At 39.4% G+C, this 26910-nt stretch overlaps 2 protein-coding genes across 4 annotated transcripts in view; one reads left to right on the forward strand and one right to left on the reverse strand.

The window, feature by feature from the left end:
- The first annotated feature begins 12 nt into the window (after nucleotides 1-12).
- Nucleotides 13-6836, forward strand: NDUFAF7 (NADH:ubiquinone oxidoreductase complex assembly factor 7). Its single transcript, XM_050972861.1, has 10 exons — nucleotides 13-159; nucleotides 244-404; nucleotides 493-573; nucleotides 1915-2025; nucleotides 2991-3201; nucleotides 3703-3761; nucleotides 4476-4589; nucleotides 5364-5507; nucleotides 5818-5991; nucleotides 6367-6836. Exons 1-10 carry the CDS (start codon nucleotides 84-86, stop codon nucleotides 6577-6579), a joined length of 1344 nt encoding a protein of 447 aa, XP_050828818.1. The 5' UTR covers nucleotides 13-83; the 3' UTR covers nucleotides 6580-6836.
- A 179-nt stretch (nucleotides 6837-7015) lies between these two features.
- The window catches only part of PRKD3 (protein kinase D3), a 44091-nt gene continuing 24196 nt past the window's right edge, over nucleotides 7016-26910 (reverse strand). For all 3 annotated transcript variants that reach the window (XM_030235647.2, XM_030235646.2, XM_009091835.4), the window contains exons 9-19: nucleotides 25406-25529; nucleotides 22534-22611; nucleotides 20619-20895; nucleotides 17387-17439; nucleotides 16935-17007; nucleotides 13902-14008; nucleotides 13151-13312; nucleotides 12606-12704; nucleotides 11539-11806; nucleotides 10591-10676; nucleotides 7016-9956 (exon numbers count right to left, since the gene is read on the reverse strand). In XM_030235647.2, coding sequence (XP_030091507.1) covers nucleotides 9783-9956; nucleotides 10591-10676; nucleotides 11539-11806; nucleotides 12606-12704; nucleotides 13151-13312; nucleotides 13902-14008; nucleotides 16935-17007; nucleotides 17387-17439; nucleotides 20619-20895; nucleotides 22534-22611; nucleotides 25406-25529 — 1501 coding nt within the window. In that variant the 3' untranslated portion in view covers nucleotides 7016-9782. The remainder of the gene's footprint in view (nucleotides 9957-10590; nucleotides 10677-11538; nucleotides 11807-12605; nucleotides 12705-13150; nucleotides 13313-13901; nucleotides 14009-16934; nucleotides 17008-17386; nucleotides 17440-20618; nucleotides 20896-22533; nucleotides 22612-25405; nucleotides 25530-26910) is intronic.

Consider the following 26910-nt stretch of genomic DNA (forward strand, 5'->3'; position numbering starts at 1 on the left):
CCCTGCCACGGCCTCCCGGGGCGGCCGGGACCGGGCGGAGAGAAGGGGGAGGAGGAGGAGCAGGAGAATCGGGAGCCTCTGCCATGGTGTTGCCGCTCGCGCGCCGCGCGCTCCTGGCGGGCCGCCGGCGGCTCCCCTGTCCCGCCGCCGCTCCCCACGGTGAGCGCCGCCTCTCCCCGCTTTCCCTCCCGCTCTTCGCGGGGCCTCCCCACTGAGCCCTTCTCTCCTCTCCTCTCCCTACAGCTCTGGCGGCGGCGGCGCGGCTCTGCTCGGGCGCGGGGGGCGAGGCGGAGGCGGCCGGCGGGGACGGGGCGATGCTGCAGCACCTGGCGCGCAAGCTGCGGGCCAGCGGGCCGGTCACGGTGGCCGAGTACATGCGGGAGGCGCTCACCAACCCCGGCCAGGTGCGGCGGGGCCGGGCCGGGCCGGGGGGGCTGTGCCTCGTCCCCCGCTCACCGCGACCCCGGCCCCTGTGCCGCTTCCCCCTCGCAGGGTTACTACACGCGGCGCGGCGGCGTCGGCGAGAGCGGGGACTTCATCACCTCGCCCGAAATAAGCCAGGTGTTCGGAGAGGTAACGCAGCTCCTTGCGTCTTAAATTACTTGTGGCACTTTAACCACGCGGGCTAGGCTGGAATCCTTGTGGACAAGCCATCCACGAGCCAGCAGTGAGCCCTTGTGGCCAAGGCCAATGGAATCCTGGGGTGCATTAGGAAGAGCAGTGCCAGCAGGTCAAGGGAGGTGATCCTGCCCCTGTGCCCAGCCCTGGTGAGGCACATCTGGAGTGCTGAGTTCAGTTCTGGCTCCTCAGGACAAGAGAGACATGGAGCCCCTGGAGTGGCTCCAGTGCAGGGTAACAAAGATGACTGAGGCACTGGAGCATCTCTCTAATGAGGAAAGGCTGGGGGAGCTGGGCCTGTTCAGCCTCCAGAAGAAGCACTGAGAGGGGACCTCATCCATGTCTGTGAGCATCTGGAGGGAGGTGCCAGGAGGATGGAGCCAGGCTCTGCTCCATGGTGCCAAGCAATAGGACAGGAGGCAATGGGCAGAAACTGATGCACAGGAAGTTCCACCTGAACATGAGGAAGATCTTTACTGTGCACTGGCGCTCAGATTGCCCAGAGAGGTTGTGGAGTTTCCCTCACTGGAGACATCCAGGAACCATCTGCACACAGTCCTGTGCCATGTACTCTAGGATGACTTACTTGAACAGGAAGGATGGTCCAGGTGGCCCAATGTGGTCCCTTCCAGTTTCCATCCAAACTGATTTCCAAGCCAATGTTTAGATACCTTATCATTGTCAAAATACTGGAGTCACAATGATAAGGTTAGTTCCCAAGAGAAAAATTGGTTTTGAGGGAGGAAAGGGGATTTTGTTTTTCTGAAAGGCCTTTGTCTGAAACACCATCTGTGCTTAATGACACTTCACTTTCATACAGAACTTGCTTATAAATAAAAAGAATTATGGTAATTTTTGCAGTGTGAAAACTCTTCTCAAGAACAATCTCCAGAGTTTGGTCTGGCTCACTCTGGTTTGTGTATCATTTCCAGAAGTGAAGATTGGCTAAATCCTGTTCTCATTGATGCTTTGGTAAATGCATTGTCAGGAAGAACACTTGTCCAAAGGCATCTGGGCAGTGACCTGCATTTAGGTGAAAGTTCTTGCTCCAGCCAGAACAGACTCCTCACATTCACTGATGGAGAGTTGCTTCTGCTGGGCTGACAGCAATCAATGACCAGTGTTAATATTTAAAGACAAGAATGTGATGTTATGTACCATCATTCTTCTTAACTTTAAAATATCAAAACAGAATGTTGCCATGTTATCTGAGTTGCTATCAGTCAAAAGGCAGGCATGATTTTCCACAAGGCTGAAGTGATTACTGTAACCCTGTGTGTTGTTTCTCACTGACAGTTAATAGGAATATGGTACATTAGTGAATGGATGGCCATGGGCAAACCGAGCACCTTCCAGCTGGTGGAGCTGGGCCCAGGGAGGGGCACCCTCACCGAGGATATATTGCGGGTAGGTGAAAACATTCCCGTTCTTTGCTTCTGGCTGTATTCCACTGTATAGCTACAGTGAAATCTGAAGGGAGGATGTTTTGCTGTCAGGGTTTACCCTTCCCTAGTAGCCAGATCACGTCAGTCAGGTTGGCAGCTCAGACTGATTAGAATGGATGAGTTTCTGGGACCAGGGCTCTCAGGTGGAAGCAGACTGGGGGCCAGCGTGTGCACACTGTATGGACACGTCTGTGACCTTCCAAACACCACTGGATAGAAGGGGAGGGCAGGAATATTCTACTGTAAATTATTTCTGTGTAGGGAAGCGTGATCCAAACTGAAAACCATCTAGAAAGGTGTTGCTGTGTATAATTGAGGTGAAGACCTTAGTGTAAGGAACAGAACAGGGGAGTACAACAACACAGAGTGAAACTTTGTTAATTCCTTTGGGCACTTCAGGACCTTATTTCTTTTGAGTTAATGCTTTATGTTCAGTCATACCTGCATGGCTGTCTTAATTAAAATGCTGCTGATTCATAAACAGATTGCTAATGGGACTTAGCACCACATAAAAACTTTTATCCTATTTACATATGTTAATAAAAACAGTGAAGTGTGGGATATCAAAGACTTCTTCCAGGTGGCAGGGAAAACTGAACCATGTCTCTTTAATGCTAGACCTTCTACAGGTCTTAGAGGAGCTGCTACTATTCTTCCAAATTAGCATTTCATGTTGTTGTCCTTACACCCCTGTAATGCATAGCCAACTTTTTTGAAGTGTAGCAACTTTTATTAAGATTTATGAAGAAATTTCACTTCCTACTGAAGGAGCAAAATGCAGTCTCTCTCACTGAGATGGTTTTGTTAGTGAAAGCCAACTAAAATCTTTTATCTTGAACAGCAAATAGTGAGAAGAAAGGTAAATACTTAAACCTTTAATGTACACAGCACAAGACTCTGCCTAATAGAATTCATCTGTCTTTATAGGTCTTCCAGCAGCTCGCCTCTGTTCTTAGTAAATGTGATGTCTCTGTTCATCTGGTAGAAGTGAGCCCCAAACTCAGTGAGATCCAAGCAGTGATGCTGACAGGAGGGAAGGTGCAGCCAAGCCCTGAGGATGAGTCTGCTTATATGAAAGGCATTAGCAAGACTGGAATTCCCATTTTTTGGTACAGAGACATTCAAGATGTGCCACCAGGTAAGGAGCTTGAATGCCTCGTTAAGGGGATGGTGCCATTCCTTCACTGACAGCTTTTGATAGCAGAGGGCATCTCTGCTAGCCTTCACACTGGACAGAAAAGTAGTTATATACATATTTGTTCTTACTTATGAGTCTGAGGCAAGATCTTGGTTCATTTTCATCACTGCTACCTATTCTACCTTCACTTGGGCATAGCTACCCAATTTCCTATATTCTGATTTTTTCTTTTCATGGGAAAAAAAGAAAAAAAAAAAAACCACTTTACTGGCTTTGCCTGAATCTCCTTTCACAAGATAGTGATCTAAAATTCACGGACTGGTAGCTTGAGCTAGCTGTAGAAATGGTAGCTTTAATGTGTACAAGCTGGAAGTAATTATATAATTTTTTCACAACCGCATTAACTAGCCTAATTCATTAAAAATCATAAAAATATTTTAAACTGGAAGCTGTTCTGGAAGTGTTAATAATTTATTGCATTCTTTTTTTACTTTCCCGCAGGTTACAGCTTTTATCTAGCACATGAGTTCTTTGATGCCCTGCCAATACATAAGTTTCAGGTATAGCAAGATTATTATTTTAATTGTAACCATCTGTTTAAACACTTTTTCTCTTTGAGGAAGAGCAGAATTAAGGTGCCAAACTAGTCACATGCCCTGTCTCTGGTGATGAAGTAATTCTAACTGAGTTGGACAAATAAGGCTTAATTCAGCGTAAAACTGTAAAATTAGTAATTCTTTTTGGATGGAAAAACTTGAGGAAAGCTAAGGATTTCTTTCTGCTGAGATAACTCTCATGGTTTTGGGGTTTTTTATTCCTTATGCTACATTAATGCAGCTTTTAATTTCCACATGATTTTCTGTAATACTGCTAACAAAAGACTGAAGGGCTTTCACTTGGATAGTAATGAGAGCAGCAAAAGAGAGGCTAGTTATGCTTCAGAAGTAGCTAATTTATGAAAATCACCAGTAGAATGAAATCTTTTACTTTGATAAGTTACATGTTGCTCTGTCAATAGAAGAGGCAGCAGGTTTCTTCAGAGCATCATTCATTCCTTTTAAGTATAATTAAACCTGTATTCATTGGCTCTGCAGATGAGACTCCACCACAAGCTTTTTCTAAGGCAGTTACTGGAATTAAATGAGTAATAGTTGTTAACAATGTATTGTTCCTAAAACCTTTGTGAAAAGGCTTGACATATTAGTTCAATGAAATGAACAAGATTCTGTGGTACCTGTTGAGTGTAACCTGAGTGCTTTGGGCTCATTCAACAGCGAACAGAGAAAGGCTGGCGTGAGGTGCTGGTTGATATTGACCCAGAAGTTCCTGACCAGCTGCGGTTTGTCCTGTCACCATCCAGGACCCCTGCAACACAAAACTTTATTCAGGTGAGGTTATGCCTCCCAGAGCTCATCCTTACACCTTTATTGACTCTTTCAAGTACATTTAGTGCTTCTCAGTTACTCTGACAGCAAGAAGAGGCCTTTCAGTCTGTAAATGAATAGAGCTTGCTCCACAAGCATTTAGCTTTGTATGCTGTGAAACTGCAGCACAAAAATTACCACATGTGTCAAACTTCACAAAATAGGACCTTGAACACACACAATGCCTCAGAGAGCAAACCGAGGCAGCAAGTGATGGGCAGAGTTCTCCACTGTGTGTGTGTGGCATCACCATCTCAAGAGTGGCCCTGCCCCGGCCAGGCTCTCAGCCTGCTGCAGGGTACTCAGGGCAGCTGCCTGCTCAGTGCTGGTTGGCCTTTAATGGAAAGTGGCTGTGTTTTCTTCCTGAAGTGCACTGGATACTCAAAGCCACAAAATTAAGTACTGGAGATTAAACAGAGATAGAGTCTCACACAGGAAGGCCTCTCAGAAGGGTGTGCACAGCTGAAGCACTATTTTCTTTATACAGATATTCTTGGTAGAAAAATTTTCATTTGACTAGAGGTTATTGAAGAGAGGACTGAAATCCAGCACTCAGAAAATACTAATTGAGAATGAGTGACAGCAAAAATTAGCTCAAGTCAGTATAGGTAGTCTAGAATGCACCTCCTGTACCTGCGTGTCCCAGCAGAGCACAGCCCCAAGACACCAGGTGTGAGGGATACTTGCCTTGTGCTTGTCTGCTAATACAGGTGTTCTGGTCTTTGAACTGTGCACTAGCCAGAAGAAACAAGAGACCATGTGGAAGTGTGTCCTGAGGCTGGTGTCATTGTGCAGAGGCTGGCCTCTCGGATAGAGAAGGATGGTGGGGCTGCTCTGGTCGCAGATTACGGCCACGATGGAACCAAAACTGACACATTCCGGGTAAGGCACTTGCCCTGTAGCAATAAGCCAAAGGACTCTGTTATCTTCGATCGTTAGGTCCTTGTAAGATAAAGTTCCTAGGTGGGCATAATAGCAAAAACTGCATAAAACTGAATAATTCCTGTTTAATCAGTACCCAGAAGGGTTTCTGTCAGATGGAAAGGCTAATCTGAACTCTTGCTACATTTATCTCAAATTTTCTCTGTATAATGTGCTATTGTCATCACTCAAAGGCACAGCTTAATTTTTGCTGGCCTCAGCTATGATGGTTGGACTACAGCTGAGTGTAATCTTCCCATTTCATTTCCAGGGTTTCCGGAATCACAAACTTCACGATGTGCTGAGTGCTCCAGGTACAGCAGACCTGACAGCAGATGTTGATTTCAGCTACCTTCGAAAGATGGCACGGGGAAAAACAGCTACGTTAGGCCCTATAAAACAGAGGGAGTTTTTAAAGAACATGGGCATTGACCTCCGACTGCAGGTACGAGAGTGCTCACAGCTGCAGAGCTCTCCCAGTCCACAGGCAATACTCTTAAGCAGCACAAGAACTTTAGTAAAAATCTTTGGTTTTAAAATGAAGTTGTTCAACATAGCATGTAGGTGCGCGAACAGAAAGTTGTTTCTGCTAGATGTAAGTTACTCCAGATCCCTGAAAGTGAAGTGATATTATATTTAGGAGCATTTAATGCAAAACTTGCGTCAGTGTATAGGCTGCAGACCACCACCAGTGATCTCACCATCACAGCACTGTTAAGTGAAAAGGATGCAAGAAAAGGGATTGCAGGTATGCAGGAATTTATAGGAATGCAGGAGGTCCTCTAACCTGTTGTTTTTTGTTTGGTTGGTTTTTTTTCAGGTGCTCTTGCAGAATTCAGGTGACACAGCAACTCGTGAGCAGTTACTTCACAGCTATGATATGCTGATGAATCCCGAGAAGATGGGGGACTGTTTTAATTTCTTTGCCCTGCTGCCTCACCAAAGACTTGCACATCCTGACAAGAAAGATAAGCCAGAATCAAAGTCTCCCCTACCACCCGTTGCTGGATTTAATGAACTGTTACTAAAGTAACTTCAAATACTATCACTCAAAACGCATGATGGCTGTTTCAGAATAAGTCTACTCAAAGCAGCATAAGTGGAAATAAGACTCCACATACAGAAACCAGCACACACAGAGCAGAGAATGAACAATGGTTTGGGGGTCTTATGAAAGAACAGAGTGAAATATTTGCTAGTGGAATCAAAACTTGTCAGTAACAAACATGCACTAAGGATACTTTAAATGTATTCAAGCTGTGGTACTTAAATAAAATCAAGATGCCTTGACATCTCTGAAGATATTTTTATAAAGAGAATAGTGACAGGATACATGTAAAAGGAGTTCCTGCTGGCTGAATTTCCACAGCAGGACTTATTAAATAAATCCATAAACAAGAAAGTATAGAACCATTTCCTCCTAAGAACATTTGATGGGAGAGAAAATTCACATAAATAAGAAGAACAAGTCTGCTAGGGAAATAAATTTTATTTTCAAGCTTACCAGAGGATATTTACAAACAATAGGGTGTATAAAAATATAAAAGTACTTGACAGTGTCATTTTGAGGCTATAAATTTTACATGAGCTTTTTTCTAGCATCACCCTAGCACTATTGCTTGAATGAATGCAACTTAATTCATCTAGGGGTAAGGGTATTAAACACTGTAACCTACTGCTGTCAAAGTCTGCAGTAAAGGTAGAAAAAAGGGAATAAAAAACTCAGGTATTTTTACTACTCTAGGAATTTTACTCATGATACAAGCCTGATTTTTTTGGTTTCTTGACTACTAGCTGCTTGTGGCTTCTCTTGTCTGGCTCCATAAGTCTGCATATGATCAGGCAATCTCCTCCAAAGGCCCACAGCATTATTTTTATTTTAATACAACTTGAAGAATAAATAGCTCATATAATATTTTGAAGCAGAGCAGACTTCATGGAGAGAGACAAAAGCCAGGCCTTCTACTTCATGATTGTCCCCTCCTTCCCCTATTCCTGTTGTGCTTTTTCAAGTGACTGAGCTGCTTTATTTCCTCCCTTAAAACAACACAAACAACAAACCCACAGGTAAACCTGAAGTAACAGCTCAAGTAAGAAATCTGAAGTTTAAAACCAAACTGTATCTACATATTACAGTTAGGATAGAATATAGCAATGGCTTCACTGAAATTTGGTCACTTGAGCACTGGAAGTTTTTCAACTGCACTGCTTTCCTTGCCAAGAGTAGGCAAATACCAAACTACCAATGTCAGAGGAGATTGCTCTGGTTGCAAAGATAAAAAGCAGTGCCTCTTTGAACAATCAGTCCTGAAACCCTCTCTAAACAGGGTTAAGAATCCAGAGCTCAGCCTTTGCCAACACAGACGCCTACGAAATGCAGTGGCAGATAGAAAAAGGGCAATGGGAAAAGAAAGTGTGAGTTAAAGACCCAGACCTACCTGTGGGCACATCCTTCTGCAGCTGCCACTGACCACTACCAGGTCACTGCTACTGCAAGCAGCTGCCAGCTCTGAACTAACCCTGTAACATTTTAGGTATATCTAAAAACTTATAAATCTGCTCACCTGTTTCCTTACCTGAAAAAAAAAAACAGTAGAAAGAAATACTTATCTACACACAAACAATAAAAGAAAAATCTTTGTAGGAGAGAGGAGATACCCCAAAGCCTCTCACTGCCGTTGCAGTTTAAGCCTGTATCAGTATTTTAGAAATATTTCCAACTAAGCTCCAGTTAAGTAGCTTGGCGCATCAAGGATGCATGCAGCCATCTAGCACCCTCCAGGAGCACAACACTGTTATCCCACAAAAAAAAAAAAATTCACTCTTTTCATTTTTTAAAATAAGACCAAAAAACCCTCTTCCATTTGCATTTAGCATTACAGCCTCAAACTTCTTTGAAATACCACTAACTTGAACTGTCCAAGGGAATCTTTTCCAAAGAACACTGCTGCTTCCCTTCTACTGTGCCACCACAAGTCCAATTAGTGGTTGGGAATCCTTCAGTTGAGGCATGTGCCGAGAAGAAACTGAGTTAGGAGCTGCTTTTGGACTCTTCATTCAGCTCAAACAGTTCTGAGCATAGTAAAGAGGCTGGGAGGGGCTGCAAGTTAAGGTGGGAAGGCAAAGTCCTTTCTCCTACAATCCAGCTGCCCTGGCAGAAGCAACAGCTGATGTGTTATCCACTGTTACTTCTAAGTTTTGAGCAGAGTTAACATAAGCTAGCAGGCTACAAACTACTCCTGATGTAAGTCCAGGGAACCTTAAACAAATTAGAAAAATATTAGAAGAATTTAAAAATCTTATTACTCAAAATGACAGAAGAAAGCTGCATGTATTTTTCCCTATTTTTCCACATCCTTCTGCTAGAAGCTGGTTTTCCAAAGTGAAAGGATATGCTACATCAAGTCTTGTGTGCTCTCTGCATTATTTGTGTAGTTTTAAGGCAAAATGCCTTTGGTGTGTATCAATGATGTGCCAGCCTTGCACAGCAGCGCACTGTTGTGGCTTATTGCTTTTTTTAACAGACAGAATAAAAGCCTAGCACAGCTTTGGTTGTCATCTCTTTAGAAAGTTGGCCAGCATTTCAAGGGGAATGTAAGAAGTTAAAAAAGGTTTTCCTTTTTTTTTTTTTTTTTTTTTTGGTTGCTTTCTGTAAAAAGTTCAATTAGGCCCAAGACACACGTATTTAACTGTCTAAACAGCAGCAAATTATTCCTTCATCTATGAAGCTGTATTCAACTAGACCACCATGTTTTGCTTTAGCCAAGGTATTCTGTACTGATTTCTTTATAGAGTCTCTTCACCATCCACAGTTTGAGAAATGGGAGATGTATCTAAGTAACAGAAAACAGTCCTCTATGGCCTAGTAAATAGGGATTAGAAAACTATTACAAAACTCTTACTGCATAGGCTATGAAAAAACAAAAACCCTTGAAAAACACAAACCATTCAGTCTGTACACACTACACCTCAGTAATGGCTTTTATAGCCACCCAGCTCGGTGAAACGTTACCCAACTGGGCTCTGTATCCCACTGTCCAGTAACTTCTCAGAGTTAAAGTCAGGGATGGAGAAAAGTTTGCAGACAACAGACTATTCCCATGGCAATGGAGGATCCTCCAGGGCTTTACACACCAAACAAGGTGTATGGCATTTGGAAAGAGCAATAGCTGTTCCACTTTCTTCAGTTTCTGCCTAGAGTATCCTTCCTTGCTGCACTTTAGCATAATGAACAAATCAAGGATCTTCTTCCATGTCATCTGGATTGGGAGCCATGATGAAGTGCTGGGGGTACTCGAGGTTGTGCTCGTAAGCGTGTTCCTTCCAGCGTGCATCGTCGCTCTCGTGGGTAATGTAGCGCTCTCCAATGCGTGTTTCAAATTCTCTGAGGTCAAGCCAAGTCTGATAATCCTAAGGAGTAAAAGAGATTCAAGGAAGCAGTTTTAAAAAACAGCAGCACTACATTCCCACAGACAGATTCTGCAGTTTGTGCCCATTTTTAGTGTAAATAGCCATGAGATACAACCAACAAGATCTATTTAAAAAAAAAAAAAAAGCCCCAACATTGTTTACAAAGAATAGTTCAAAATTAAATAGGCTAGTATCTAAGGTCATCAAAGCAGCAGATAAACTCCATTACAATTTTTTTCTAAAGGGACTACAAGTTATGGCACACACCAGGCTGTGTGTCCCCTTCAGCACTGAACAAATGTTTGGCTCCATGCTGATATCACAGGGCTCCATGCACTCATCACTGCTCACAGTCAGGGGGAAGCCAGGAGAGTAAACCCATGTTGTTGTCAGACAGAAAGGAAAAGGTGGGAGAAAGAGTAAGACAAATTTCCCTCAAGGAAAGAAGGCATTCATGGATGGTCAGAACCCTGGAGCACATCAAATGTAAACCTAAAACTAGAAATGCTCAATCATTCATGAGTGCTTGTTAACAGAATGTGATACTTGCAGTTTTCATAAGCCTCTGAAGGATTTTAAGCCAAAAAAATTATTCACCCATTATAAACATAGTGAAAAAGGCAGATGGGCTTACCTGTAACCATGGGTGACTAAGAGACTTGTCAACACTGAAACGTTTTCTCATCTTCACTTGAAGCAAATTGTTTATTAAATCAATGGCTGGCAAAGAACAAAAATTATATTGTTGAAATACGAATCACCTCTATCATCATTCACATGCTGGAGTAGAAATTTTTTATGTGTGAGTGTATGCTACACTGAATTCCTTTGTATTTAACCAAGCCATTTAGCTTTGCTTATGTTAAATGTGGCTACAAAATAGGTATGGGGTAAGTTCCCCCTACTTTTGATGGAAACACGAAAAGCTGTACTGTGTTATTTGTTAACCTTTTTGCCTAGCAATTTTAGTGATTTTCAGATATGCCTTAGAAGCTTGAGCATAATCCTGTGTTCCACAGTAATATAGGTACTTCCACTATTGTATACTTTTGTAAACGTCCTTCCACATCTGCCTGTGTATTAATCATGTATTAACCAAACATATAACCAAAGCTGCACAGCTCTAGAGACCAGCTTTGTAAACTTCTAGGTTGTTCAGACCTGACAAGTAAATCTGTACTTCCAAATGTACAAACTAAAATTCCAGATCCAACTTTGAACCATTTCTGTGATTATAGTTCCGATAAAATATACCAGCATTCAGCAAATACCCACACATGAATTAACTTTCCTTTGGGACTTTTGGGAAGTGTCAGATTACTTATCCCATTCATCATGCATGAAATTTGTATTTCTTGCTAAATCTCCTGACTCCCCCGCTCTGAAAATTATCTAAAGCATTATATTCCACAATTTATCTTTCACAAATATATTTACCTTATATTTATCTACTTTGGCATAGTCAACTAAACTCAAACTATCAATAATTTTCACACTCCTTCCTAAATGAACCTTGTTTAAGCAGTTGAATGCATTAGCCACATACACTTTATTTTCTAATAGAGAAAATTAATTTCTTTACCTTCACTAGAAATTTCCTTCCAAGGATTTGGTGGGTACATAAATGCTGCATTTTGAATCTGATCATTGATATCTTCATCTTCATTAAACGGGAATGTGCCACTGAGGCTCACATAAACGATCACTCCTACTGACCACATGTCCAGGGAGCGGTTGTAGCCTTTGCTCCTGAGCACTTCAGGGGCGAGGTACGCAGGAGTGCCCACCACAGAGCGCCGGAAAGACTTCTCACCAATGATGCGTGCAAAGCCAAAGTCACACAGTTTCACCTGCAGCAGCAGCACATTTCAAACTGAGAAATCTCTGCTTGACTTCACACCCCTTCTGCCATCACTTAAACATTGTATGCATGCAAACAGAACAAAACCCCATGTAAACCAGTCCATTAAGGTTTTAGGTTGCTGGGTTTGCAGCACACAGGTCAGCCATGCTTCAGATCAAGACCTGAACTGGCCCTGCACAGACTCAGGTCTGAGGCAGTTTGTGTATTACATGGTCACAATTGTGCAAGTAAGGAAGAAGTATCTTGATTCCAAACCCAGTTCATTTTCAGAAGTGAATCCTCACTCTCAAAAGGCACAGAACCACAGTTAAAAACACACACAAATCCCAGCCAAATCACATTCCTCTTAATCATATTCCTGAAGTTTCAGCTACACAATGAGTTTTAGCTTGAACTCAGAACCAGCCAGCTCTTGACAGAACATCCCAGTAAAATGCATTAAGAGCTGGCACATGCACCAATGCTCAAATCTTCATGATCCTACAACAGTTCCTCAACTTGAACAGAGCAGGCACTTATGGAGATGAAACAATCCAGACCAAGTACAACATGTAACCCCAAGTCAATAAAAGCCCTCCTCAGATTATAAGGAAGAGCAATGCACTAAAGGCACTTAGTGAGACAAGGGGGAAAAAAAGAGATGACTACAATACATGCAGTTCAAGTAATTCTACAAGTCAGTTGAAATTCCCACAAGACGTTGCTTTTTAAGCAGCAGTGTCGATATTGCTTTAAAAAAAACCCCAATGAATAGTAATGAAAAATATTGTTTAATCTTCACTCACTTGAGGGAATGGTTCTGCTGATGCTAGCAGTACATTTTCTGGTTTTAAATCACAGTGCACAATATTCTTGAAGTGTAAATTCCTCAAAGCAACAAGTATCTACAAAACGAAAGAATGCTTTCAGAATATATTCAAGCACATCAGAAGTGTCAACAGACTAACCAATACAGCAATTTCCATCAACATAGTCCTCAAAAACTAACCCATATATACTGTAAAAGTACTGTTTTTCCAGCTCACCAAGACTTGAAAACAAGGGGGTTTATTTTCCCCAACCCTTCCCCCCCACCCTGTCTTTTTGAATGCTTACTGTTTTGACATTCATTTTTACATGTCCATAATATTATGTCTTGGGGGCCAAAAAAATTAAAATAATAAACATGCAAAGTTCTTTTCTTCTTTATTCAGCTTTCATTAGATGTGTAGCTCTCTATGCTGTCTCTTTTAAATAACAATATAGAAAACCCCTTCTCCAAATTCTCATCTTACAATTACAAAACCCAAATCTAGCCTTTCCTCTCAAAGCAGAGGAACTGACTGCTCACCTGAGTGACCATGAACTTAGTTATTCGTTCTGGAAGTCGACTTTTCTCACTGGAAAGAATCATCTCTAGCATATCCCCATGCAGCTTTTCCATTACAACAAAGACTCGTTCTGGGGTTTCAAACATACATTCCAGGTTCACAATCCCAGGGTGGTGCAAATTCTAAAACAAAGTAGCATAGGTACACATCACTACAATAAAACAGTATGAAATAGCCTGAATTACATAGAAATGCTGACCACAAATAAAAAAACCATCAAAAAACAAAAAAACAGTTAAATAGATACAGGTGAAAAAATATCTGAGGAAGGAAACTAGCTTGAAACAAATGTCAAGCCATGAAACATACCAACTACTAAGGATAACTTGTTTAATACAACTTAGCTCAAATGATTAACTTTACAGTTGATGCACGTTCTGTACTCAAGTTACAGAGTGTAAGAATAATAGTCAAAGATTGAGGAGCCAGTAGTGGAAAACAGCAGAAAAATAATACTGAGGGAGTCAACATGGAGCCAAAGTACATGGCTTCAGTGGGATACCCTACAGTGGGGTAGATACCACCCCCAAGTTATCAACTCTACCAAGTACTCAGGTGTTCCTGCTTTTATAAGATTCTCTCTTCCAAAAGGACTCAGAATTCACAGATGTAAATTTAAAAATCAATTCAGAACACTAAGAGACAATACAAAATCTCATTAATGGTCTATTTAAGACAAAACTGCAACACGATTCCAAAACACTTTTATACCTGGAGAATGGCTACTTCATTACGAAGCTGACTTTCCTGTTTAGTTGGAAATCTCATCTTGTCAATCACTTTGATAGCCACATCTCTTCCAGTCTTCCTATGTTTTCCTAAACAGAAAGTCAGTGTCAGCCATCAAGAGGTAGAAGCAATTCATAGCTATTAAGCATTACAACAGAAATTCCTTTTTGGGGAAACCAGTATATTCTGTCAAACATACAATATTACCATATTTATATTTAGAATTGCAAATGGTATATGAGTAAAAGAAGTGATCAACCTCCACGGGAATTCTGTAGTTTAAATTTAAACCAGTTACCATTCTGCTGTCAGGTACACACACACTGACATTAGATGTACTGGGTGAAGTTTTTGGTTGTGCAAGGGACTTGCACATGAGCAAGTAATAACTACTCCACGGAATATTGCCTCTCCTGTAAAATCAACAACAATTCAAGGCCAAAGTGAAAACAGATCTACACACCCACTGTAGTGGTTTCATACTTTCATGGGCTCCATGTCCACAGGAAATTACACACCTAATACTCTTTGGGAACATGAGAGCAATTAGGTACCCCAAAGAACAGTAACACATTTAACACCTGAGGCAGTCTGCTGTGATCAAAAAGCTCTAAAAGGTTGTGGTAAGAAAAGGTGGTAAGAAAAACACCATGCTGACAGCACCACATATTATTCCTTGCTGCAACGTGCATCAGCTCCATGAGAAGCATTCTGCAATACACAGGGAGGCTGTGTCCAGGGCTAAGTGAGGAGCTGTTCATGCTTCCCCAGCTTCTTTCAGTCACATCAGAGAGGTTAATGGAATCACACAGGGCAAGGCCTTGGAAATCACAGACATTTAGCACTAAACTATGACAGAACAGTAAGTCTGCACCAAAGAAAAGTGTCATTGTCCCCTCAGTGAAGGGTTTGGAAGCCACTTTAGGAGAAGGGACGACACACACAGCTACAGCACAAGTGGCACAGAAGGCTCTACCAGCACTGCTGTGGGGAGCCCAGCCACACAGCAGCCAGCCAGACTCCCCTGCTGTTCCCTGGTCAGCACTGGGGCCAGGGCTTAGGCAGAGCACAGGAACTGCTCCACAGCTGCTCTGCCAAGCAACTACTGCACCTGCCTTTAATATCATAATGAATAAAGGGCCTATCTCCACCAGATAAAGGAAATTATATTGAAATGTAGCACAAATACAATCAATTACAAACTAGATGCAAAACACAGAAGGCAAATACTAGATTGCTAAAGAATGTAAAGCAAACCAACCCATCCAACAAAACACCTAACTATATAAGCTAGACTACAGCTAAAACTTGCCCATGAAGAGTAACAGCAAAGCAGCTTGAAAATTCCTTTTGTTAAACAAAACACAGCCAGCCAGTTTTCGGTGCAAGTTTTACATCAGTAAGAAAATGTCAAAAGTAGTTTTTTTCTGTCTCTCTTTTTTCAGATCTTTCAAGCTAATCAAAGTTTGAAAGGAAAAGCAGAGGGAAACTGTTCTCACTGATGCAGGGAGTTGGATATCTATATGCTATAACTTTTGATTTGCAATTTTGAAAACATTTGTCAAGAATGGGGGACACAAAAAATACAACAAAAAATAAAAACCCAATCCAAACCCCACAACAATGAAAGCAACTTATTTTTTCCATTAATTGTTACCATTATTTCAGTATGACTACACAGGTACAGATAAGCCAATATCAGAAGTTAACAGACCTAGCCTCTTCAAATACTAGCAACAATTATGCAGTGTGTAGAGCCAGCAAAACCATAATCTTTTATATTGTCTTTTCATACTCTTTCAGCTTGTGGTTTTATATTAAGAAGTAAGCATAACCTATATATTTTAAGCCCTTATTCAGTAAAAAAAAAATTCAATGAAAGCTTTTTCTAAGTGTTTACTATGCTTACAAGCACCTGTAAGCATTGATTCATGCAAAACACCAAGCTGAGATTATCTACAAGGCTATTTAGAAAAAATTAAACTCAGTCATTAAAATAAGTGTCTGCATTTGTTAATTTCTATTCATAAGAGAGGGAGGATATTTTGATTCACATGACTCTTTAAGAAATACAGAGGGGGCAAAAAACCTGACCTCTTTCAAGAGTGATGTAAAACCAGACCAAACTCTATTTCCACCAAGCAGTTCAGAAGTAATGAAGTATCTAACTACACAATTGGCACACAGAAAAATCAAAGCCACAACACTTCCTGATTAGAAAGAAAATGTGACAGAAGCAGAAAGATTACCACTTGTAAATCATTACTTATTACTTTTTCTTTCTTTCCAGATTTATGGTCTGTGGTTTTCTCAACACTTGAGATATAACACGAGATTAAACAAAAAAAAAAAGAGAGAGATAGAAACAGAGTTCATATGCATTTCTAGTATTTCTTCATTCTTTGTGATGACATACTAAAAACAAGTTATATGCTGCAACAGAAGGTTTTAAAAACTAGGTGATAACAGTAGACTTGAAACCTAGGGCTAACACTCTTGGCAAAGAATACCTCTTTCTACTTTACCCTGCTGACAGAAATTTGTTTGCATCAAGCATGCCAATAACATGCTTGCATCCATACTGTCAAACCATAAATTATGTGTTTTTCTAATTGCTTTTGGCCACATCTCTCACGTGTAATTTAAAACAGCTATAACTGACAGCAAATATATGACTTCTAATACTGCAAAGCACAGTGTTAGAATTTGCAATTTAAAAAAATCTTAGAACATGGCTAAATTGGACTGCTTTGTACTTAACTAAGGCCAAAAAAGCAATGCATATTCTAAACTGATTAGGATGCCAATGCAAAACTGTAAATGCAGAAATTTAATTGTAAGAAATACTGTACATAGAACTGCAGAGACATGCAGTAAAGTAATCCAAACACAACTTTTAACAAGATTAACTTCACCTAGACATTCTAGACACAGCTAAGTAAGTATGAAAAGGATAATTTTATCAAGCAGACATTCTACCTTAATAAATGCATAATGGAACATAATGCAATTTACCTCCATATACAATACCAAACTGACCAGAACCCAGCACTTCATCAGCAAATATTTGGTACACAGAGCTGATATCCTAATGCATGAAAAAAAGAAATCACAAATATCATTAAAATGAGTCATTAAAATGTTCAGGACCACATTAGTTATTATTGGCTAGGCTGAAATTATATTTGGCATTAATGAAAATCTGTAAAAGGTACCATTATTACACTGAGGAGTGGGAAAACACAAACTTTTCCGGAAGAGGATCCACTGAGCTGCACCAACAGCAGGGACACACACTCATAAAAACTAACAGCCATGGCAGGTAAGTAGGTTACTTCTGCACATAACATGGACTTCTTTACCTACAGTGATCTGGTGCTGCTTTCTCATCCAGACACTGCTACTACCAATTACTTTGTAATACTCAGATAAATAAACATCGCTGTAATATAATGCACATGACTCACCACATTCTCCTGGACCTGGCAATTTGAAACAGAGATGCTTAAAGACAATTCTTCTGCAATAAAGAAGATAAAGCCAAGTAAGTAAATAAAAAAGGCAGACTTTTTCTAAAAAGAGTGGAAAAAATGAGAATCAACAAAAACCCTTTACTGACTTCTAACCCAGTATCAGTGAAATGATTTTTAGTGCTGTTTTGCAGAAACTTCATGCTCTGGAATTCATCAGATAAATAACCCTGGGAGTTTTGCTGGGATTATTTGTCTCTTTTTGTCCTATTCCTGATTACAAAAACAGTAGAACAATACAAGAGTGTACACAATAGACAGCTGGAGAACCAAAAGCAATAGTAATTGTATCATAGTTCATTAAATGAATAATGATTTTTGGTAGCAATAAAGAAAAATACAGGCAAGAGGAACAGATAGATCCCTCATAGTCAAATGAATGTGGCTTCTAATCTTCTTTGGCACTAAGACATACAGAATTAATGCAATAAGAAAAGGAAACAAATCAAAGTAACCAAGTAACAGAATAACTGATAATTAAAAAGGCAATAAAACCCATAAGATTAAAAAAAAAAAAAAACTTTGTTTTCATGGATAAACTACAGAAGCAAATCAAACCTTGGAACATAAGGGCACATTCAGGAAGTGTCATTTCCAAGTAAATGTATCAGATAAAGAATTCTTCAGTCTGCAGCAGACACTGACATGAATTTTTCATTACAGGAATAACATTGATGCACAGGCAAGAAGAGATATACCAAGGAAGGCAGGAAGTACCCTTCTCTTTTGACTTTCATGGCAAAGTAAAGCAACTCAGACTAACAGACATCTATCACTTGAAGTCTGTCTCTCTGAAGGCATTCCAGACACAACTGGATGTGTTTATCTGCAACCTGGGCCCTGAGTTGTCAATGGGCTTGGACTGGATGATCTCCAGAGGTCCTTCCAACCCTAACAATTCTGTGGTATTATGTTAACCCAAAGAACAAAAAGAAGTAACTCATCTACAAGGTAGCTAGAAAACACACTATAAACTTACTAGCAGTTCAAAAAGAGCCTTTATCATCCTAAAGAGAATTTAGAGAAAAAAGATGCCTGATTTTTGCCACCTGTGCTTTATCTCAAAGAAGAAATTTACAGAGAGAAGATAGGAACAATTAGTAATTCTAAAAAAAAAAATTCCTAAGGTCAACAAAAAACTGGTTCAAGGTAACTAGAAAATAGAGATACAGTTTTTGGAAGTGTTTAACAGAACACACTGAACCCTTGTCCACAGACAGCTACAGAATACAAAATAAGTCGTAGGTAAAGAGTGAGTTATTCCTTCCAAATAAACCCATCTTTCTAGTGTCTGAAATTTGCAAGAGTAAGGGCTAAGAAGCAGTCACTTCTAAAGAAATTAGTAGTGCCACAATTCCACACAACTTCTACAGCAGGTAGATTCTCTGCAGGTAGATTCTCTGCAGCAGGCAGGTTTCCTTCTCATTTCAGCTCAGAATCACCCCACAGAATCAATCCACCCCAAACACCAGGTAAAAAGGATGGTGGTTAAAAAGGATTCTTTGCCATGGGTCAGACTGGAAGGACATCCTCATTTCTAACTACCTCTGGCCACAATGGGGTATATAATAATTAGATGATGCCTTTTGGACACTTTGACACTACAAATTCCCTGTTGCTGCAAGTACTTCAAGCGCTAGCAATGTCTCCCTCCTCCTTTTGGTCCTTTCATTTAAAAGCATGTATTTGAGACCTTTTTCAAAATTAAAATCTAATTATCTTAAGGGCTCTTGAGATACATTTCATGACTCACAAAGTGTAGGAAGAAGAGGGATGAACAGACATTTTGTGGCCTTCTGAGAGTTTAAAAACCAACCTGAGTTGTCTAAAAATATCTAAATACCACTCCCCAACAGAAAGTAGCTTCTTATACTCCAACAATCCTAAACATACTAAAATACTCCCTCTCAGTATCTACCACTGCAGTTGAAGTCTCTACCAATGTCAATGGAATGTTATTATTTATATCTGAAAAACTATTTGTTTTGGAAAAATCAAGTGTCTTGCAAGTCTATCAGCGACAGTAAGCTTTAGATGCTAGAAAGTAAAGAGAATTTTGGTGTATCTATATAGAGATATATACGTTCATATATATATGAAACTAAAAATTCCATATCAAAAGTGGCATTTTATGTGTGTATAAAGCCAGGTATGAGGTACCACTCACAGGTATGTTTCTCCACTGTAATCACATACCAATGCCAGTAGTGGCATTTCATAGTTTACTATTTTAGACCATTGCTGCATTAGCAGGAAGTGCCTTCACCTCAGACTAGCATTAACATGTTCTTAACTATTGCTGATGCAGAGCAGCCAGATATCAGAGACAGAGAAACTGATCTCAGAATCTACTGCAAAAGAAAATTTTTATGCAAGGAGATAAAGAGTGGCTGGAATTTGAAAGGAAACTAAAAAGTGAAAGCATAAATCTCAGTATAGAATGAGAATGAATGTTGTTGCAAGGAACAATGAGATGTCTTAAAAGCAAGAAAACAATTTATAAGTTTAGTGGAGCCTTGATAATGAATATAATCCTATGCCAAATGCAAAAAGGGAGGGAAGGTGCATAAAAAGAAGAAGAGGATATTTTTTATAACTACTCATGGCTTAGAAAAAGTTTTTTACATCACTGATGGTATTTAAATAGCAACACTAACTACTTTACTTCTTGTTATCTATTGACATCTCATAGAATTTTTAAAATATAAACATATATATATGTATATATTTGTATATACATATAACATATGTATATATATTTTTAAAATATAAACATATATATACTAACATTAAAAAAAACCAAATTTGGCTCTTTCAAAGTGTATGCATATAATCTGAATATATTTATTTAGTTATGTATATTAGAAATATCTAATCTGTACTCCCTTCTTACGTCTGTGTGTGTTCTTAGTGGTCCCACAATAAAACTCTGCATTCATATCTGATGTAAATCTGATTCTTTACTATTTTCTGCTACAACGGATTAAAGGATTTGCCCACCCTCCACAAACCTGAGGGTCACCTTTTAGAGACTCATGGAAAATGATGAACCCAATTCAGCGGATAACCAACAGACAATACTTCACCCTAAACAAGCAGTGTTCCCAAAGGAATCACTACTATCAGCAGCTTCAGAACATGAACAAGAGCACCTCGTCTGCCTGCTTACTGTGATCTTTTCCTTGTCCTGCAGCAGTGCAAACGCTAGGCTGAGGAGTGACTGGCATCAAGGCCTGGCGGATGGCTTTCTCCCAGCCCTGAGCTACGTCAAGTCCAACTCCGGAGGCAGCAAGAACTGGGCTGTGATGAGTGCTGCCATTGTTCTCGCCAACAAAGTACACCATCGTGTCAGTGATGATCTCAAAACAGTAGGGGTTGCTGCCCTGCACCACGTGTGAAAAATCTCGAGGCTGAGTCACCTGGAGAATTTCTGAAAGTGGAATCTCCTGAAGAAAGATATTAAACATTAAAAAATGAAAATGCACATAATATTTTAATATACTAACACCCATAACTGCAAGCGTTGCAAAGAAACCAAATCAAATATATAAAAAAAAAAAAAAACACCAAGCTTCATAAATAAAATTGAGTTGCACATGAACATTGAACACCCGGTGTTCTGAATATCTATATGCAAGCCTAGACAGATTTTCAGGCCCACCACACTTCTCTCCATACAGCTACTATTTTCTACTCAAACTACATTTATGTTCATCATGAGACACACCCCCACTACATGGGTAAGTGATGCACAAATAGAGAATGACCATTTTCCCCTTGCAGTTTATACAGCTCAGGCAGAGAAGAGCAGGAGGGGGAGAAAGTGAAACAGTAACATTAAGGAGAGGATGCAGCTATACATGCTAATCAATAAGCACCGCTTTGTGCATCAGAATCATTTTGGGTAAAGATTCTCTTTCATACTGATATTAGCAGATATTATCTACATACAGATATTATCCTCTGCCTGGTCAGTTTAAGACCATGGTACAAGAGTATTACAGAACAGATCTCAAGGAAGAAATGGTTTCACGTTCACACTAGGTGGAGGAGGACATTCCACATCCATGGGAAGGTGCAGGTGCATGTCACTTGCAAGAGCAGTGAACAAGCAGATGAACACTGGGCAGGCATTAGGAGGATAAGAGACAGCAGCTGATTGAGATGAAGGACAAATAAATGTAAAGGCAAAAACTGTGAATTAACAGCAAAGACAAACAATCAGATCTAAGCAGTTAAAACAAGGAGTGCAAGAGGGCAAGTGAAAGGACTAAAAGCAGTGACATAATGGAGCAACAAGCAAGGAACATATTTTACCAGCTGTGTTTTGAATGCACAGGGCAATACAAGTATCAGAGAGGTCTGAGAAGAAACTGCATTGGTCAAGATAGGGATGAAAAGGATCTGGGCAAGTTTAGCTGGGTGTACAGAGAAAAGGCTTGATCTTAGAGATGTTACAAAGCAAGAAGCTGCAAGATTTGGACCCCCACCTAAAGGCATAAGACAAGAAAGGGAAAAGTCCTGTTTACACATTCAAATGCAATTTCTGAATATTCCACCACCAAACACAATCCTACATTGACAATACACTAAGCTTAATTTATATGAACATAAGGCTACACAGTAAATCTTCCTGTAAATCTTGCTTGAAACTTTCAGTTGTATGGTAGGGAGTAAATGAATTTGAGGAATGTTGAAATAAAACATATAAGCATGCAAACTTTCAGTCACTACTACTCAGAGAGCACAAAAATCCAAGCCTTCATTTAACTGGTGGCCAAAGAAATTCTCTGGTAATTGTGAGGGAAGCTTAATATGCCAGGTAATTCAGGAGAACAGTACATGCAAAAATGTAAGGAGAGACATACTCAAGGGAATTAGAGCAGGAGCTGCAAGCAACTTCTCAGAGTTAGTCGTGGTCCTTCTCACTTACAGGCTTTGGGCAACAATTAACCTGGTCACAGTTTTGATTCAAAAAGAGATGGAAAAACGGAGATAATACGTAAACTGCTCACAGTAGACTTCATATCTATAAAGCACTGCATAAATCAAGCAAAACATAATTATTAGTCATCATTAATTACCTTGTAATATTTTGTTCCAGATTCATTTTGAAAAAGTGTGAGGCATTTGCTGTCCAGTCTCCAGTAATGTCTTTTTCTCTACAAAATGCACAGTACAATTACATAAGGAATAAAACTCTCATATGGCTTTTGCTATCTCATTTTTTAAATTACTGTGATAATCATTCAAAATAAATCTACAGTAATCTTAGACTAGAGAAATGAAAAAATAAACTTTGGGAATAAAGACTTTGTCTTAACTGAAGAAGCAGCTCAAAACTCATTTCCAAAAACTAGCAAAAATATCACTTACCTTTCAGCAAAAGCAGTGACAACAGGAGTTACTCATATAGGAAAAAACAGTTACTAGACAGGTTTTACTCCAGATGCATATTCTCACAAAATCTGAGTCACGTACATTTAGTGACAACTGTTGGAGTCATGCTTTCTCCCTTTTTGCCCTCATACCAACATTGCAAGGGTTCAAGCAGGGAGCAAGCCTAGTGTCTGTTTTGCCTCTATATTGATGGAAGAATTAATTCTTCCTTCAATATAGAGGCAAAACAGACACATTATGAGATTCAAATGAAAAAAATACTTTTTGGGGAAAAAAACCCCAAACAAACAAGACAGACTGCATAGCCCTTTGTTGGAAGTATCCACCAAAAAGAAGTCTCCCCAACCAAAAAGTAACACAGATTAACTGTTGTATATAACTGTCTTGTAATTTAAGCAGAAGAATATTCCTCAAAACAAGGAAGCTTTTAGAAAGCTAATATGGTTGTATGAATCTAAGTATCTGTAAGATACTTTTCTTGCACCACACTCATAGAGTTAGAAAACCGCTTCCATTTTTCTGGGACAAAAACCCAAGACCCTTAACCCTAACTTAGGATGACAAAGTTTGAAATACCATTTTATTATATTTATATTTTATAAACTTTGTCACATTAAAAGCAAAGCTTCTTTTTTTCCCCCATATTTAAGCAGAGCTTAAATCACTTCACTCAGGGAGAAGCTAAGTCAACCTATAGGAGTTAGACAAAGAAAACTAGATCAAAAATGGATTTAACTAAAAGGAGTTCCCAGACAGCACTGGGACAATGGGTGAAAGAAACCAAAGGTGTAAACCCCTCCTTTCGACATATATGCTCTTTATTCAGTTGGGTATCAGGAAAGACTTAGGAGGAGAGGAATTAAGGGAAAGGCTGGTAACTTACTCAGGGGTTCAAAATCTGCCCCATACCCTACTCTGAGAAAAGATGGGACCAAGGTCAGAAAAAGAATAAAGTTGATGACATAGATACTTGTCATTTTAAAGGGTGAAACATCTTGTTATCAGGGAGCACAAGAAGCACACAGATCCTGCTGTTAAAATGAACCTGTCTGGAACTGATAGGAAGCCCAGTTGTTTCAGGAATAGGAAACAGTCTGACATTGCTGAGAACGGAACAGTCAAGGGAAATAGCCGATGTTGTAATGCCCAATACGGAAGTCTCCTCCCATTAGGAAGCTCTGTGAGATCTTGTTTGGCTGACTATCCTTTGGGTCAGGATACTTCATTTGACTGGCCTTTTTCAGTTGATGTCATCGAGGTAGCAGCCAGACTGACAGATGAAGAAAATCAAACTAAACTAAGGTGTTTCATCAGATCACTAAGGGAAGGCTTAAAGAAAAAAAAAAGTCCATGGGAAAACGTACTGGTTGTACTGAAAGTTTAAATGAAAGCTGAATACCAGGTCTGCCCTGAACAGTTCTGCTACAACTATTCACCTTTGTCTGCTACCTGGCCTTAGTTTTTCCACAGCCAGCGGATGATAATTGTGACTTTTATGTAGTCTTGGCTGTAACCATATCTAAAATACGCTAGATACTTATTTTGGATTGTGATAAATACATCTAGGTACTAGAAAACTGTACCTTAAAGAAATGGTTTTTAAGGCAGCTTCACAAAGACTATTTACAGCAGTCAGTTTAGCTGACAATCACAAGAAGTGAAAGCATTACAGTACAGAGCTGCCTATTATCACCCTTCAAATTGATTTCATCAGAACTTAAATAACTTTGCTTCTTTAAATTCTCTAAGGTCTCCTCCAATCAGATACCACAGAGATAAAGAATGCAAAAGTATTTCTGCTGCCTTTCATGAACAGTCTCAATATACCATAATGTTCTTCATGAGACCCAGGAACTTCTTAAATTCATCCTTTTCATTCATCTACCAAAAAACAAGAGGATTTATTCACTTCCTCCCATCAGGCAATACTAAGGAACCCTGTTATTTTGCCTTGTCTTCCTCCTCAATGCACAAAAATCAAGTAGCTTGCCTACTCAATTAAGGTAGCATTATTGGTAGCACTGGCAACAAACAACACAGTCTTTTTGGGGAATGCTGGCATACCCAAGGACATACAGTCAAGACAGAACTTTTAGAGTGAAGTGCTAGAGGAATTAAGGGTTCCCATACCTACACATAACTACTCACAAACACCTAGATCATTAGAATAATACTCTCAACACATAATATTCTTATGAATTCCACCTTTTCACATAGTAGAATAGAAAAAAAGACACAAGTATTTAGTTCAACTACTAAAGAGAAAGATGACACAAACAAATTATTCTAAGTTACTTTCTCAGGAAAGCTGAAATACTGCGCATACAATTAATTTGAGACAATGAAGAGATGCTTTTCCTTCTTAAAGAGGAGAAGGAAAAGTACTGTTCAATCATCACATGAAGAATTTTGAATAAGTTACAGTTTCTCCCTGGAACAGATTTCTTTTTAATGAAGCTAAACTCTCACAGCTAAACTCTTTTAAATTAAACTCTAATCAGAAATATAAAACACTAGTTTAGAGAAATAATTTAAGAAGAAGCTGAAGTAACTGACCAGGTTGTCTCTACTAGTGTAGTGGACCATCCATCCTTCTTTCACCATTGTACTGCTCTTCCTCTTTGTGTGTTTGATTGACTGTACAACTCGCATGAGAGGAATATTATTGCTCGTTGAAGGACTAAAAAGAAGACACAACAGTTTAATATGCAACAAGTTAAAATACAACAGTACTGCAATTATACTTGTTTTATGCATTTAGTCCATAATTTTCAGGAACAGACACTGTCGTTACAGTCCATAATTTTCAGGAACAGACACCTTTTCTTCCCATGCAGATTTAGTTGATGGATGAATTTGAGTTCCTGCTAGGTCTCCTAGGGCAAGTATTGCAGTACTTAAGGAACAGAGAAGAAACACACTGGACTGAGGACACCTACAGAAATTATCCTCTTTCAAAACAATCTGCTGAGACTGTAGGTCTTTCATGCCATTTTACACCACAGAAATATAATTAACATCAGCATAACTACCATTTATTCTTGTCTATGTAAGTTGATTATGCTACTTCATAATATTGTGGTTAATGAAGGTCCCTATCAAAGCAAACTTTCAACTTATGAAAACATAAATCAAGGTATGTTAAATTCACAACTGTACTAGAAAATTCTATCAATGCTAAGGTATATTAACTGTCCTGCAGACAAAGGTTTGATAATCTCTAATAATCTGAGAGAGCCATTAATTAGACACACAGATTTTAATAGCACTGAAAATAAAACTAACCACCGAGGTGCCTACCTAACACCATTACATATGGCACTAACAGACACATCTGTAAACACACATCGTGAGATAGTTTCAAAACAAAAAAGTAAGGATGCTTTAATATGGCCTGTTGTTACAATACAGTATTGGCTACAGGATTCTGTCATGCCAAAAACCTGAATTGCTTCAAATCAGATTAGAAATAAATGGAAAAATCCTACTTAGAGGTAGATGTTACTTCCCACTCAAGAGATCCTTGAGCTACAAATCACTGAAAGTTGGGAGGTATCATTATATGCTCTCCCTCAAAAATTTGCTATTAAGCCCTGAACTACAATGATGTTTAGTTTGACCAAATAAAACTGCATTTATCTTATTAAGAATGACTAAGAAAATCAGGATGACACTACTCAGAATAATAGAGAAATAAAAAGATCAAATTTGATTTAAGGAACTCTGTTAACAGTTATTGGATAAAAGACTTCAGAAAAATCACTTTCAAGATAAATAAAGCAAACTATGCAAAGCCTATGCATAACATAAATAGACTATGATGCCAATATTAAAATATCCCAACTAATGCTGTTTAAATCCACACGCCTATAACAGTAACTAAATTAGGCTCAAATCACAGAGACCTTCAACAAGCAAACAAAAAACAACCAAAACAACCAAAGCATTAGCTTTGTTTAGTTCTAAGTTTTATCTTGCTTTAATAATCTGGTTGTATTTCTTCAATAACTATCATAGCATAACACTTCTTCCAATTAGAAGAGGCTATATTCTTTTAGTTT

This window comes from Serinus canaria, chromosome 3, assembly GCF_022539315.1.
Source record: "Serinus canaria isolate serCan28SL12 chromosome 3, serCan2020, whole genome shotgun sequence".
NCBI lineage: Eukaryota > Metazoa > Chordata > Aves > Passeriformes > Fringillidae > Serinus > Serinus canaria.